At 41.5% G+C, this 15376-nt stretch overlaps 2 protein-coding genes across 3 annotated transcripts; both read left to right on the top strand.

Moving 5' to 3' along the window:
* The first annotated feature begins 259 nt into the window (after nt 1-259).
* Nucleotides 260-4543, top strand: LOC129108799 (hyaluronidase-4). Its single transcript, XM_054620718.1, has 3 exons — nt 260-1216; nt 2839-2928; nt 4040-4543. Exons 1-3 carry the CDS (start codon nt 260-262, stop codon nt 4541-4543), a joined length of 1551 nt encoding a protein of 516 aa, XP_054476693.1.
* A 6089-nt stretch (nt 4544-10632) lies between these two features.
* LOC129108671 (hyaluronidase-1-like) lies at nt 10633-15376 on the top strand. 2 transcript variants are annotated; one of them, XM_054620553.1, is made up of 4 exons: nt 10633-10713; nt 12101-13025; nt 13928-14017; nt 14760-15376. In XM_054620553.1, the coding sequence occupies exons 2-4, from the start codon at nt 12111-12113 to the stop codon at nt 15087-15089; spliced, it is 1335 nt and encodes a 444-aa protein (XP_054476528.1). In that variant the 5' UTR covers nt 10633-10713; nt 12101-12110; the 3' UTR covers nt 15090-15376. The 2 variants fall into 2 exon arrangements, with proteins under 2 accessions (XP_054476528.1, XP_054476526.1); XM_054620551.1 differs by lacking the exon at nt 10633-10713 and adding an exon at nt 11409-11445.

Genomic DNA, 15376 nt, shown 5'->3' with positions numbered 1-15376 from the left:
TGAAATATCTCACCATTTGCAGATGATACCCTTTTAAAACAGAAGTGTGCCAAACTCAAATGTTGCCCTTAAATTCAATAGATCACAGGCCTAGAGAGAGAGAAAGCAGAGAATAAAGACAAAAAATAAAACTGAGATGTCCATAACAGCTGTGGTCATGAGCTAAAAGTGGCTATGCTAGCAAAAGTTCAACAATATTAATTGTTTCTGTTTGTTCTCCCTTCAGGATGATTGACAGCTGCTCCTCCTGAACCCCAGGATGCCTGTGGTGCCAGTGGGCGGAGCAACCTCCTCCCACCACGTCGTACCCATCGCCCTCACCTGCTCCTGGCTGCTCCTGCTTTTCCACGCCACCTTCGGTCAGAAACCCGCCAAGCTGCCTCTAATTGGACGCAAGCCCTTCATCGCCGCCTGGAACGCCCCGCTGGACATGTGCACCATCAAGTACAACGTCACCACCAACGCTGACCGCCTCTTCCACATCCACGGCAGCCCACGTGCCGACTGGACGGGCCAGAACGTCACCATCTTCTACGCCAACCGGCTGGGCTACTACCCTCACTACACGCCGCAGGGCGCCGCTGTGCACGGCGGCCTGCCGCAGAACAGCAGCCTGGACCTGCACCTGTTCAAGGCCTACCAGGACATCAACCACTTCATCCCCTCGGAGGACTTCCGTGGCCTGGCCGTGATTGACTGGGAGTTCTGGCGGCCGCAGTGGAGCCGTAACTGGCACAAGAAGGACATCTACCGGCGCAAGTCCAGGGAGCTGACCGCCAAGGCATACGTCAACGTGACGGCGGCGCAGGTGGAGGAGCTGGCACGGCGCCGGTTTGAGAAGAGCGCCAAGGCGTTTATGCAGAGGACTATTCAGCTCGGGACACGCCTTCGCCCCAACGGGCTCTGGGGTTTTTACCTCTACCCCGACTGCCACAACTACAACCTGCACGAGCAGAACTACACGGGCTTCTGCCCTCTGCTGGAGAGGCTGAGGAACGACGAGCTGCTGTGGTTGTGGAACAGCAGCACGGCACTCTTCCCCTCCGTGGCGATCAGGAAGAGTCACACCAACAGCATCGGCAACCTGCACTTCTCCCAGCACAGGATCCGGGAGTCGCTCCGCATCGCCTCGCTGACCTCCAGGGAGTACGACCTCCCCACCTACGTGTACCTGAGGCTGGGCTACAGAGACGAGGCCCTGGCCTTCCTCACCATGGTGAGAGGAACCGTCATCACAGCATTGCTCTTTTTCTACTGTTCAGTATTAAGCACTTTTATTTACAGACTCTGGTTGAATAATTATTAACTTCTTGCCACTTTGAAGTAGTTTGTTTCCATGTCATGTGTTTACAGTTTACAATGACAAAAATAGCAATTTATCCCCAAATCAGTTTAAAGTACTTTTACATGTTGGAGCTTGTTGCCTAAACCTAACTGAGTTTTCTGTGAAGAAGGACGTTTATTTTGAAAAGCCGTATCCATGTAACTAGTGGAAATTGACAAGTGTTGAAAATACACGAAAAATTAAGAGTAACTTTGCGTAAGTTAACATATGATATGTTGCAATTTGATTGGAAAATGAGTTATGATATCTGTTTTTTTTAAATAATATATCAATTTTATTTACCAGTAACAATCATTCAGTTTCTTCTGTCTGCATGAAGACAAAAAGTAACACCGTTAATATATTTTCATAAAAAACGTTTGAAAGTGTAAAGAAAATATCACGATGTTCTCAGAATGTTGAGAATCGAGCAGCTCTATATGCAGGTTCAGTCAGTACTCACGTCTGTGGGAAGTCACCATGCAGCATGAGCGGCAGAGAGCTGGAGGCTGAGTGAAAGGATGTGTGAGAGGACGTCCAGCATGGCCGTCCTCCTGGTCCTCTCTGTGGAACAATCACAAAACAATTGGTTTCCTGAGTCACTTAAAGGTGCACTATTTGGGATTCAGATCATTAATGTAGCATTAAACAGTTATTGTCTATGTAAAGATATAGAGGAGTAATATCTATCTGAACAGAGAAGTCACTTTCCTTCATGTAAATCTACTTGGTGGTGCTAGTACTCATACCTTTTACCTAAGTAAAACTATAGCAATGTAGATAAAGTACCACAATTAAAAGTATTGTTATGCAGAATTTCCCATTAAAGACATAATATAAGCAAGAGTAAAACTAATGGAACTTATAAAAATATGTTAATTAGATACATTTCTAAACAAATCTCTGATATAAAGTTGGACTTTTGTTATTTCACTCACTGAAGGTCAGCGTTTACTCATTACTGCCATCTGGTGGAAAGCAGCTCACAGTCACCAAATACAAACCTGCAATGCTGTGGTTTCCTCGTTCTCCCTGAACTACACGACTAAAACCAGAGGGGTTTTATGTTTTGCTTACTGGTCTGCAGATTCATTGAGGAGTTTCATATATAACATTTAAAATATCTGTCACCCTGGTATAATTATATAAAAAGACAAAAAAACACTGGACAGCTCTTCTTCACTTTTTGCTCCAAATAATATTTCTCTAATCTAATAAAATACATTGGTTTATCAAATTTAATACATATTATTAAAAGTTATGTCTTAACTGTTTATTAGATTCAATAATATATGATTGAAAAACATCCATTCTTAAAAGCAGCTTGTGATTTGTGTTTTATTTGAGGATTTAACTTGACAGCTTTTTGGTTCATTGCTTCCACTTCTCACTTCTAAAAAGTAAACTCAGTGAGTCTTGCCTTAATGTTTTGCACTATATGTTATTCATGCACTGGTCCATTTAGTCAATTTGGTCTGTGTGATGTGACGTCTCTACCTCTGTGTTTCCTGCAGAAAGATTTGATCCACACCATCGGGGAGAGTGCTGCTCTGGGAGCGGCGGGCTTCGTCATCTGGGGGGACCTGAACCTGACCTCCTCCAGGGTGGGTGTCCTTTATTAATACACACAGTTTATTTAAATACAGGTCAAATGTTACTAAAGATCTGCTGTCAAACTCTTTCTTTCCTCATTTGTGCCGTTGAGACAGACTGTACTTTCATGTGAGAATCATTCTTTCCTCGAGCTTCTTGATTTGTTTTGGACTCCACACAAACCACAGAAGTAAATATAGTCATATAGTCAGACAATAGAGAGCTGACATCATGTGGTGGATGCGTGATGTGAAACCACTCGGACATTTTGAGAACTATAATGCTCATGTTTTTATGGCCATTCTGCAGAAGAAAAAAAAAAAACAAGACTTGTTCTTGCATGAATTTTTGGAGCTTCTTTTCAAGAGTTTGTAATGCAATCTGCAATCTGCACATCTGGCTGAACTCTTCCATCCTGCTGTATCAGCTTGATTGAGACAAGCTTAGTAAGCTGCAAAACCTGATGCCAACCGTCATCATGTTGTTGCTTTACACACATCAGTTAAAGCTGCATTGATTGGTTTTGGGCAGCTAGGGGGCAGTAAACTCTACAACAAGCTTACAAACCATAGAGTGTATATACGTAGTGGACTTGGTCATCATGAAGTCCTCCATTAGTTTCTGGGTTTTGGCCTTTGCCATGTGGATTACTGCTGTCACCACTCTAGCTTTTTGCAACCAGTAAACAGAAGTTCATATTTGGAGAGACGTGGAGACGCTGTATATGGCTCTTATAGTAACCTGTCAATCACAGTAGTCCCGCCCTAAAGCATACCCTGCTTTATGGTCTGTTTGACTCTAAATGGAGCATCATTTACTAAATGAACATCATGCTGTATTGAAGAAGACTTGAAACTAGAGATTGAGACCATAAACTCATGTTTACAATGTTTACTGAGGGAATAAATCAAGAGAGAAGTAGAGTCATTTTCTCATAGACTTCTATACAACCAGAGGAGTCGCCCCCTGGTGGACAGGAGAGAGAATGCAAGTTTAACACTTCAGCAACGGCTTCACTTTTCAGAACAAGAAGTTGCCGCCTGTGACAGACCCTTTGGCTAACATGTTGGCATACAAAAGCAGATCATTACCTGACAGTTGTGTGTCATTTGGTTTCCGCAGCACAACTGCACCAAGGTGAAAACCTTCCTGAGCCACCGCCTGGGCCAGTACATCACCAACGTGACGCGGGCCGCCGAGGTCTGCAGCGACTTCCTGTGCCAGGGCAACGGCCGCTGCGTCCGCCGAGACCCCCTCGCCCGCCACTACCTCCACCTGAGCTCCGACAGCTACCACATCCAGCCCTCCGGCGACGAGGACTTCGTCGTCAGCGGGTGGCACTCGCAGCACGAGCTGCAGCTGCTGGCCGAGAGGTTTCACTGCCACTGCTACGAGGGCCACGAGGGCGAGCGCTGCGACAGCATTAACAAAGTGAGGGAGGACGACGGGCCTTGGGGGGAGGACGAGGACGAAGACGAGCAGGAGAGGCGGAGGACAGAGTGGGAGGACGAGCAGGGTGAACTGTGGGAGGGAAGGGAGAGCGAGGCGCCGCCGACCGGCTGCAGCTTTCACCTGATGGTGCTGATGCTCCTGTTGAACTTATCGTTGGTGAAGGCAGTCGTATGATGCACTCTGACCAAAAAAACAAACATTTCTCAACACAGCTGTGCACAGATGTTACTTTTCAACACACAGACAGAATTAGGCTTTTCATGCAAGCTAAAGATTGACTGATCTTTTGGATTGGGTTTGAGCCAAGGATGTTACCGTTTCAGCTGGTGCACCGCCAGCAGCACCCTCTTTAAAAGACTCACCAAACATCGATTATCATCAGTCAAGTTAAACATTAATCCAGATCCCTGAATCCCTGCCCACATCTCAGATTTGTTAACCGTGATTCAAAAAAGTCTGGTGTTGTGCTCTTTAACGGATGTTTCCCGGTTGGAAGATGAATTTCGACCCCTTTTATACTCCCAACTCGCCAAATACAGACACTTTTAGCGTCTGTATTTACTAAATGAACATCATGCTGAATTGAAGAAGACTTGAAACTAGAGATTGAGACCATAAACTCATGTTTACAATGTTTACTGAGGGAATAAATCAAGAGAGAAGTAGAGTCATTTTCTCATAGACTTCTATACAACCAGAGGAGTCGCCCCCTGATGGACAGGAGAGAGAATGCAAGTTTTAAGATACTTCCACAAGCCATGATCTTTACCTTACCTGAACTAAGTAGTTGTGTTTCCTAAACCTAACCTCCTGTGAAGATGGAAGTATATTTTAAAAAGATACTATATATATATATATATAACAAGAGTACATTTTAATAGACAGGCCGTCACAGACACCTCCAAAACTGACGCTAGAGGGATAGGTAGAGCGTCATAGTTTGACGCCGAGGGCCACTGGCCAAGCGTTGGTATCTGACGAGTTGGAGTTGGGAATGTGCTGCATACAACTAACAGAAATAACAACAGAGTATTGGATAAAAATGATGATGGTGCCAGATGAAAAGTCACCAAATATATTACAGTTTATCGTGACAACATGAATGTTTGTAGCAAATTTCATGGCAATCCATCCGATGTATGTTAAGACATTTCACTGAAAACCACAAATAAGGGGGATCACCAACGTCAGTTGGGTTCATCCTCAAGGAACCATGACTGTCTGTACAATATCTCATGGTAATCCTCTCAAGTTTTGTGTTGCTGGTGGCCATTAGAGAAACTTCAGCTGAGGTCGCTGCTGAGTGGAGGAAAAAACGTTGAAAATGAACGGTGTTCAATGTGAAATGAAAACAGCTGCTGTGTTGAAAAGTAAGACACGTTTAAAAACAAACATGACACTTTACTTTTATGGAGTTTGATGGCACTTTACCCAACACACACATGAGGTCTGGGACTTTCACAGATCTCAGTAGCACAGTTCAACCAGGTGAACAGTGTTTGACCTCTGCATCAGTCTGCACTGCCTCTTCATCCAACAACTGCATCCATTCTTCCAGGAATGTTAACGAGTAAATGTAGATACTGTTTGTTAAACTGTGGAGTCAACAGACATGATCATCCAGCGTCACTGCAAAGCTGAGAATCAAATTAAAGGCATCGTGTTTTGAGTTAAAAGGGATGATCCTCTTTTTGTTTTTTGGAGACGCAAGAGCAAAGCCTGTCATTGGAAACCAAAGGGTGCTACTGTACCACAAAGCCTCTTGGTCTGTGGTGCTTTTGAAGACATATTTCTGATGGCATGTTTTAACAATAAGCTGTTACTTAACTTGACATTATACATGAAGTGTGTATTGTTTTTGTACTGTTGTTGCATTATACTCTTGAAGTATTTGATGTCAGAAAACCAGTCTGTATGGACGCGGCGTGCACATGTTGTAGGTGCTATTGATGAAATATGATATATCTGTTTCCTTTCTATACAGATATAGGTATAGAGGATCAGGTTTGTTTCACTATATAGAGGTTGATGTCACTATATCTCAGTGGATTCCCAGAGGAATCAAATTAACAGACTGTGTTTAGTTTCTGGCGGGGGAACCAAACAGTCCTTGACGCTGATGGACGTACTGTAGGTATGACAAAACACTGAACAGGATGTAACAGATGGCACACACTGTATCTGAATACGTGACTCAGTGGCTCTTTGTGGTTACCGGTTCTTCAACGCCCACTTCTCCCCAAAGAGAGAATCAGCTGCTGCAACATTTTGACTGAATATGAAGTAGAAAGCTGACTTATGTTGACTGCAGGTTTAAGGTCTTTGAGGGTAATAATTTGTACCATAAAGTCCATAAAGAGTCCATAAAAACAGTTCTTCCTGGTTTGTTGATGCCACAAATCAAAGCTTGATCCTACAGAGCAGCTAACTAGGTGATACTAAAGTTCACAAAATTATCTCCACTCAATTTCTTGTTTTCCTCCGGTTCTGGAGCTTGAACCGAATCAAAATTTAAACATGCATCTTCTTAACGTGGTATCTCCATTCTATTTTATTCTCAGGATTTCAGACGACAAAGTTATGTTTCCGAACAACTAAACCGCATTCTTAATTATGTTTTGAGCCAAACATATTTTCTCCTGGATTACAGTCGCAGTTCGAAACACGCCTTTTGAACTACTTGGTTAGGTTTTGTAAAACATTATGATTTGGCTTAAGAAAGTCCCAAACCATTCATGGTCTTCCACAGACTTTGATCAGAAACATATTTGTGGTACGTCAGAAACAAATGTTTCCCAGGAGACACAATGCAGTTACGTTGCATGGGAAAGTAATTTTTAGGAGACCAGGCTGGAGGGTAGAGTTACAAAACCCTGGGATTTCAAAATGAACTTTTCCATAATTATTTTCGAAAGTAAAAAAGCAATGCAGTCCATAGTAAGTGTGGAGGTCTGCTTATTTTGGTCATAAGTTCGATTTTAGTCAAATGTTTGGTGTTAAAGGAGTTTGGGGTGGATGCTTGACTGTTAAAACTTTGTGACAGTTTTCTTTTACCATGATAACAATCTTCCTCTAACCTTTAAGTGGTTTAAGTCACCTATATTTCAGCCAAACATTTACCATGGAAGTAACAGAGCAGACAAGTGTCATATGGATCATTCGTAATCGTTTTGAAAGACGCTGACAAACTGTTTTGTTGTGCAACAGCCCAGTCGCCATGTAAACAAGTTGGCATTGTACGTTTCTGCAATCCACGAATATGTTGAATGTGGACGTTTTTGCGTTTGGTCAGAGTATCTCTTTGAATAATCTGCTAAATGACTGTAATGTAATGTAATGAATAGCATCTAACCAATAGTTGTTGACCAACCTCATGGTGGCGCTCAAGAAAAAGACAGAGGATCACCAAAGTCAGTAGGTTTCATCCTCTGGGAACCACAAATACCTGTACAAAATCTCATAGTAATACATGCAAATGTTGTATTGTACATTTTTGCATTTGATCAGAGAAAGTGGCGTTTGTTCAACGAGCACCTGTTGAAGGTTACCTGGTTTAATAACAAGTTTAACAAGCTAGAAAGTCCACTAAGGGTCTGGTGGGTCAAGAAACTGGACCATCACCCAGGAGACCACTGTTCGTGCTCCGTGTAAAACCAAAAGTCAATGTTTGCTTTTTACATTTCTTAAACTGTAGCCATAACTTTTTATGATTTTTAACAGAAAACCTGATCTTTTTTCTTACCATAACAAGTATCTTTGTTGACTTCATCTAACCAACCGTTTCTCAATGTTAACCACGTGGTATATACGTATTTATGGTTCAGAAACGTCGACATTCAACATATCTGCGATCTGCATAAATGCATAATGCAATAAAATGTTCTTGCCACTGGGTTGTCTGCCACATAAGATGATTTATTTCTGTGGCAGCTGCACTCAAATATCTCAATAATGGTTTTGAAAAAGGTCTCTAGTAAAACTGACTGGAACTGGATAACTGTTTCAGAGGTGGCCCTGAAACCTGGTTAGGGGTCTCGTGATCCCAAAGACAGTTGGGTTTCTGTAACTCTCTGGTCTTTAAAGTTGAACATGTAGCATCTGTCACACGTATCTGTGACACTAACCCTGGTTTAAACTGAATCAGTACGTTCATCTCAAAACCAGCCTTCAGGTAAAAGTTCAGGTCTCATGACGCAGTAACTGTTTCCTGCACTTATTGTTTTATGTTTTTTTATTCTGAAGATTGTAAACCAAATATGCAACATGGACTATGCAACACATGAAAAATGTTACCTGAATGTAAATGCACTGCAAATAAAGACTTTTCTTCTGTACATCTGTGTTTCTATTTGTTTTCTGTGCACACAGAGAGAAGATGTTGGCAGCCATGTTGGATAATCAGAAAACAACTTCATGCTTATGTAACATAAACAAGAAGCAGTTTTCTGATATGATCGTCTGAGCATTGCAATTACTTTTAGTCTTCTTTGTAAAATATAATCTGAAGAGGAACAGAAATTCAAATATATCTCAAATAAACCTTGAAGTGTTCTTTCTCTTATTTAAATCAATAAATGTTGAAATATCAAACCGGCTGGTTTCTGTCCAAATACTGAGGAATGGAAAGAGGAAGAGGTGTAAACGTAAAAAAAAGTTTCTCACTGACGATGACTCGTGAAAAAATTGTCAAAGACATGCGAGTGAGAGGAAAACAAGTGAAGTGCAGAAACTGGTCAACAGTACAGTCACACAATGATAATGTGATCCTAAAGTGTTTGAAAAAAAAGAGAATAACTTTTTTTCCCCAAATAATCAAACATTGATGCTTATCATTTTAAATGTGATATTTGGACAGTAAGTCCTCTGATTAACTTTTGAAAATTGGTTTGACTTATAAAAAGTGCTTTAAATGGTGTTTATTGCCTTTCAAATTGTCCAACTTTTCTATATTCAGTCAATAATACGACAGAAGCATCAGACCAAAAGTGAACAAAAGAGTGATTAGTTAAGTTTTCAAACAATTCCCCCAAAAATAAGGAGAATAAATAAGAATTAAAAGAAAAATATATATGTAGCTTAAACACAGAACAAACTTAATCTATCAACCACCAAACAAGAAGGTTTCCACTGGCTACGCCACAAGAAGAAAGAGACCAACGTTTTTAACACTATTTTAAATGATAAAAAAACAGATTATTATACTTTTATAAATTGAAAAGACATTTAAAACACAAAGTCATTCTCTTAATTCAGAAATAAAGTAGAAATAACGATAAATGACGATACATGCAAGCTGATTGGCAAGAGTTGTTATTTTTAATTTTGTTTTATCTGTCAGTTGTGCTTGTATAATTGTCTTTGAGGACCCCCTTGTAAACGAGATGGGAAATCTTAAGGGGTTTTTCCTTTTAAAGAATTTCCATATAAGATGTGACGCTCGACGGTTCTGCAACTCCGTCTGCACTTTATCTCTATAAACACTGTAACATAGAAATAGAGAAGTTAAACAAAAGGCAACTTAAGGTGACTGCATGCGACACGTCGGCTCACGAAGAGGGAAGTTTAACTTTAAACAAGCAGCTGTCAATACTTTAATCAATTATGATCAAAACACCCAAGAATTGTTAGGATCTTGGTTTACATTTACATAATAAATAGCCAACCAAAATAATTATCCCATTCTTTAAGACTCTGCCATTGTGAGAAAATTGCAGAAAATTGCAGAAAATAAAAGCATAAGTGTTTTTGTGACTGAGGGGCATCTTGTTTTAAAATAGAAATACTTGATTAAAAAAATATTCTTTAAGGCACTGCTTGCACTTAGATAAAATGTATTTTGTATACGATACCTTCAAAATATCTATTATATTAAATGGTTATTAGCGAAAGTGTCATTTAATTTGAAAAACTAAAAGATCTGATGAACTCTCGTCCCTTTACTTCAACAAAGCAATTTTGGTACTTGGTGGTTGTTTTTAAATCAACCAAATGTTTCTTCATTGTCATCAGAAATTCATCCCAAAGTCTTTCAACTTTATACGTTTGGCTTTGACCATTTCAAACTGCTATATACGAATATTCATCCGCGTTGCAAATTGTGAATGTGAATAAAACCATGATAAAATAAAAAATAACAACAAATAGTGTTAGCTTGCTCCTGAGCAAGGCACCGACCCCGGAACCCTTCAACTCTTTCAACAACTCACTAAATGTGGAGCCGACGTGACATCGATCAGATAACGATCAATCCGAGTGAAGAAACCGTTTCCTCTGACACATGAAGCAGCAAAAAAAAACGAGACGCGAAGAAGTTCAGACAGCAGTCCTTCAGAAGAGAGCAGCAGGTAGGAACTCATGACATGTTATGAAACATAATATTAATGTAAATATGTATATATATATATATATATATATATATATATATAAATAATGTGGAGTCGATCATCTGAACATCTGTATAATTTGTATTTTGGAGTTTTTCTGCAAATTTTCTAGCGACAGTAAACTGTTCTATTGATTTTGTGTTAATCTTCATAAAAACCGTGTCATGACAAATATATTTGGAATATACCAAATAAACATCTTATAAAATATATAAAAATAAAATAAGATAATCCTTTATTAGTCCCGCAGCGGGGAAATTTGCAGGATTACAGCAGCAGAGAGGATATATTTAGTTTATATAAAGTTCATCTTTAGATATGTTAGTGATGTTAGTTAGAGTCTGATGGTGGCACCTTGATGGTAGCCTGTCATCAGTGTGTGAATGGGTGAATGATATGTAATATACTACTGACTGTAAGTCGCTTTGGATAAAAGCGTCTGCTAAATGACTGTAATGTAATGTAATGTAATGTAGATATATATATAGTTTTGTCTTCCTTTTTTGGATTTATTCCAACCATAAGCAGAATCATTTTATTCTGTTTTCGTATCACGTTTTATCTTTCAGGAAGTATCTTGAGATGCATTACATGTTTTATAAGAGAGACCGGTCAATAAATAATTTAAGATGATTTTATATGTCCGTCTACAGATGTATCATCTTTCTTTGTCCCTGGTCGGATGTTGAAAAAGTAAGAAGTAAATAGAAACAAATTAACATTATGTTATTAATGTGTACTATGACTTTTTTTAATCCTACAAATCTAATCAAAACAAGGAAATCAAGAGTTAAAACAATTTAAGCCTTAAAATTATATTTTATAGATGATCCACAAACCATCTGGACTCAGTAAACTACATTAACACAGTATTAACTTGTAAAAGTTAAACATTATACATTCACAAAACAATCAGCATTTGCCAACAGTCCACTGAGAAATGATACAGAGAGCGAAAACAGCCAAAGATTCTGCTACCTTGTGATTGACAGGTCTCTACCAAAGCGCATTCGGACTCTCAACATCACTCCTTCGCATTCAAAATATGGTAACTTCTGTTCATTGGTTTTTATAAATAACAACATGGCGGCAGTCGTAATACAAGGTTGCGAAGGCGCAATTGCTGCACTCGAGGCTTCAAAGCGGTAGTCCACAAATCAATCGGTGATGTCACGATGACTACGTCCACTTCTTACATAAAGTCTATGGACGCACCCATTGACTTCGATATACAGAAACCACATATATCTATATTTTGTAGCACAGTTCATGTAAGTATTTTGCATGTTTTGACACATGGATGAATTGGGACTGAACCTTATTTGCTGTCTTTCTTCCATTTGTCCAGAGACACCGCGATGGCCTCGTACTTCCTGTCCTGCGTCGCCCTCTGTATCGTTGGATCAGTCTGCGCCGTCCTCGCACTCCCGCCTACTGAGCCGCCGCTGATCCACGACCACCCCTTTGTGGCCATATGGAACGCCCCCACCGTCCAATGTCGGCTGTTTGAAATCCCGCTGGACACGGCGGCCTTCCAGGCAGTGACCACGCCCTCCGCAGTCCCAGGTCAGTTCCTCACCATCTTCTACGAGGACCGCCTCGGCCTCTACCCCAAAGTCGACACCTACAAACGTAAGCTCTACAGAGGCGGGGTCCCCCAACAGGCCAACCTGACGGAGCACCTGACCAAGGCACGGAGTCAAATCGATGAATACATCTCCCAGGATTCCTCCCCTGGGCTCGCTGTCATCGACTGGGAGTCCTGGCGCCCACTGTGGGATCAGAACTGGGGGTCGAAACGTATTTATAAGAAGCTGTCCATCACTCACGCCCTGCAGATGGCCCCGTTTTTGGCATCTAAGGAGATTTCCTCACTGGCAAAGAGCCAGTTCCAGCAAGCTGGGCGGCACTTCATGGAGAAGACCATCAGCCTTGGCATCGGCGAGCGTCCGAGCCGCCGCTGGGGCTTCTACCTGTTCCCCGACTGCTTTAACTATGACTGGAAGAAGCCCGGCTACACAGGGAAGTGCTCCAAGAAGATCCAGGAACAGAACAACCAGATGCTGTGGCTATGGGAGCGCAGCACTGCCCTCTTCCCCTCCGTCTACCTGGGTCAGAGCATGAGAAATTCCCCCAAGTCCAAGCTCTACGTCCGCAACCGTGTCCAGGAGGCGCTAAGGGTCGCTGCGCTGCCCAAACGTCCATACACCATGCCAATCTACGTCTACTCCAGGCCACTGTACCGGGACCAGACCAAGAAGTTCGAGACCCAGGTAAAACGAGCTTAAATTCCTAGAAGGAACATTCTTTTTATGTTGATTTTGTCTGTCCCTGTGGACAAAAGTGGTAGTGTTTCTGAGCACCACAGTCCCTTTAGAAAACCCTTCTCCCTGGACCCTGGTCCAGCAATACTGCCTAGGTCTACAGCTGCGTGGAGTTCTGGTCCTGGCCGGAGGAGGAGAAGCCGCTGCCAGGAGCTGAGCTTTCCTCCTCCCGCCGAAGATTCATTTGGGTCTGCTGTGTTAACACCTTCATATTCATTTGAGACTGTTTCATAACCAGTCAAAAGTTTCTCCCAGTCTTTTAACTGATTATGAAACAGTCTCAGTTTAGTCCTGATCCTCTATATTACCTCCATCAGTAAACGAGACCATCAGAGAGAAACAGAAGTCTGTTTCTATAAAGTTATTCTTAAAGCTCGTCATCGGAGCCAGGCCGTATTGCTGGACCCGCTGGAGGGAAGGGAGGCCCGGTAGAACCAGAACTAGGACTGTGAGGGCCAGACTGTTAGACAACTGCTGCAGTAAAATGAGAGGTTTTCTAAAGGGACTCTTGTGCTCTGAAAAACTACCACTTTTGTCCACAGGGACCACCAAAACTGACAGAAAATGAAAGTTCCTCAGAGTTACTTGTGCACTAAGCTCAGGTTGTAAAGGATTCTTCCGTGGTGATGCCTTTGCTTTGGGAGATCCACCATCTAAAAATTAAACCTGTGAAACAAACAAAAATGCTATCAGGCATCACCTGTGACTGACAAATCTGTCCCGTCAACATCATTTTCAGTCTGTGGTAATGGTTGCTTAAAGTAGTTAACGCTTATGGTGTTGATCGTAGATTTTTTTTATTTATTTGTTAGGAATGTATTGAATCTTTTCTGTGGTTCGTCCTCTTTCAGACCGATCTGGTGAGCACCATAGGAGAGTCTGCAGCTCTGGGAGCCTCAGGGGTCGTAATGTGGGGAGGAACCAAAGACTACAACAACAAGGTAAAACACTGGTTGGTCTGCTCCCAGTCAAATATGCTAAAATGCATGTAGAGAAACTGTCTCTAATCATCCCTTTTTCTTCATACTAGTGTCACTTTTAATGTCTCTGTGTGAGTCTGCAGTCATGAGAACATACTGGAAACTCCTGAAAAGGGGAACACAGATGACCAGGCTTTAATCAGCAAATAAATAAACCGCCTTTGTTTCCTGTTTTAGGAGGAAATGACAGCTGTGACGCTGCACTGTTTGTAATCTCAACTAACAGCTGTGAAAGAATTCACAATGTGCTTCTGTGTGTTGTCTAAATGAATTGACATTAATTGTGTGAAAGTGATGTTTAAACTTATTGATTTGGACTTTCGGTTGGTTACTTAAATAACAATTGGAGGGATTGTCATGCATTAGGTACAAACATTTGGGTTCCCTCAGAGAATCAAACTTATTTTGGTGATGCTTTGAAATGTTCTGTAGTGCCACCTGCAGGTTGACATTTGTGGTTCAGAGTTAAATTTCTTCCTGATGCATAGAAGTTGATGTATAGTTTTCCAACTCAAAAACACAGTTGATTAAAATGCAAGATTTAACACTAAATGGGATACAACATGTTATTTAAATATTTTACAAGATTTATTTAGATTTTTTAACTTAACTTTTATTTCCCATTTCCGCTCAACCTATGTTACATTTCTCTCGTAACTGACTTGTTGTCCTAATAAACCTGAGTTGCATCCCGTCCCTTTAGGCTGCCTGTGAGTCCCTGTCCGAGTACCTGACGTCCACCTTAAACCCGTACATCGCCAACGTGACGGCGGCCGCCATGCTCTGCAGCGAGGTCTTGTGCCAGCGGAGAGGCCGCTGCGTCAGGAAGAGCTACAACTCCGACCAGTACCTGCACCTGAACCCCGCCAACTTCAGCATCGTGCGGGCCGACAGGAAGTACATGGCGATCGGGCTCCCCTCTGACGCCGACCTGAACGTCTGGGCCGAGAACTTCACCTGCCAGTGCTACGCGGGGTGGAGCTGTTCACCCAGACTGATTAAGCCGACCACGGTCAGGCTCATCCGGGTTTAATCTGTCAACCGTTTTCAGAACTGCACTCCCTGCCGATCCATAGATTTCATTATGTGGTCATTAAGAATACGGTGTGTAATTTGATGAAATTATGGTCTCATCCACATTCCATCGGTATTGTCTGTGTTTATTTAAACAAAAGAAAAATACATGTCAAAATTATGCATTTTGTAAATTACAAAATTGTAATGTTTTTTTTCCCCATGTCAGTAACAATACTGATTTATTTTAATTCTAAACCACAAGTCACCTTAATAAATGCTTTTCTGAAAACAATATATTTGCAT

This window comes from Anoplopoma fimbria, chromosome 19 (genome assembly GCF_027596085.1).
Source record: "Anoplopoma fimbria isolate UVic2021 breed Golden Eagle Sablefish chromosome 19, Afim_UVic_2022, whole genome shotgun sequence".
NCBI classification, from domain to species: domain Eukaryota; kingdom Metazoa; phylum Chordata; class Actinopteri; order Perciformes; family Anoplopomatidae; genus Anoplopoma; species Anoplopoma fimbria.
This window is presented reverse-complemented; position numbering and strand designations above follow the sequence as displayed.

Excerpts from the sequence above, each read along its gene's own strand:
- LOC129108799 (XM_054620718.1), top strand. The coding sequence starts at position 260 with ATGCCTGTGGTGCCAGTGGGCGGAGCAACCTCCTCCCACCACGTCGTA. Across the intron at positions 1,217-2,838 it reads CCCTGGCCTTCCTCACCATG|AAAGATTTGATCCACACCAT; the intron begins GTGAGAGGAACC and ends TGTTTCCTGCAG. Across the intron at positions 2,929-4,039 it reads TGAACCTGACCTCCTCCAGG|CACAACTGCACCAAGGTGAA; the intron begins GTGGGTGTCCTT and ends TGGTTTCCGCAG.
- LOC129108671 (XM_054620551.1), top strand. Across the intron at positions 13,026-13,927 it reads CCAAGAAGTTCGAGACCCAG|ACCGATCTGGTGAGCACCAT; the intron begins GTAAAACGAGCT and ends GTCCTCTTTCAG. Across the intron at positions 14,018-14,759 it reads CCAAAGACTACAACAACAAG|GCTGCCTGTGAGTCCCTGTC; the intron begins GTAAAACACTGG and ends CCGTCCCTTTAG.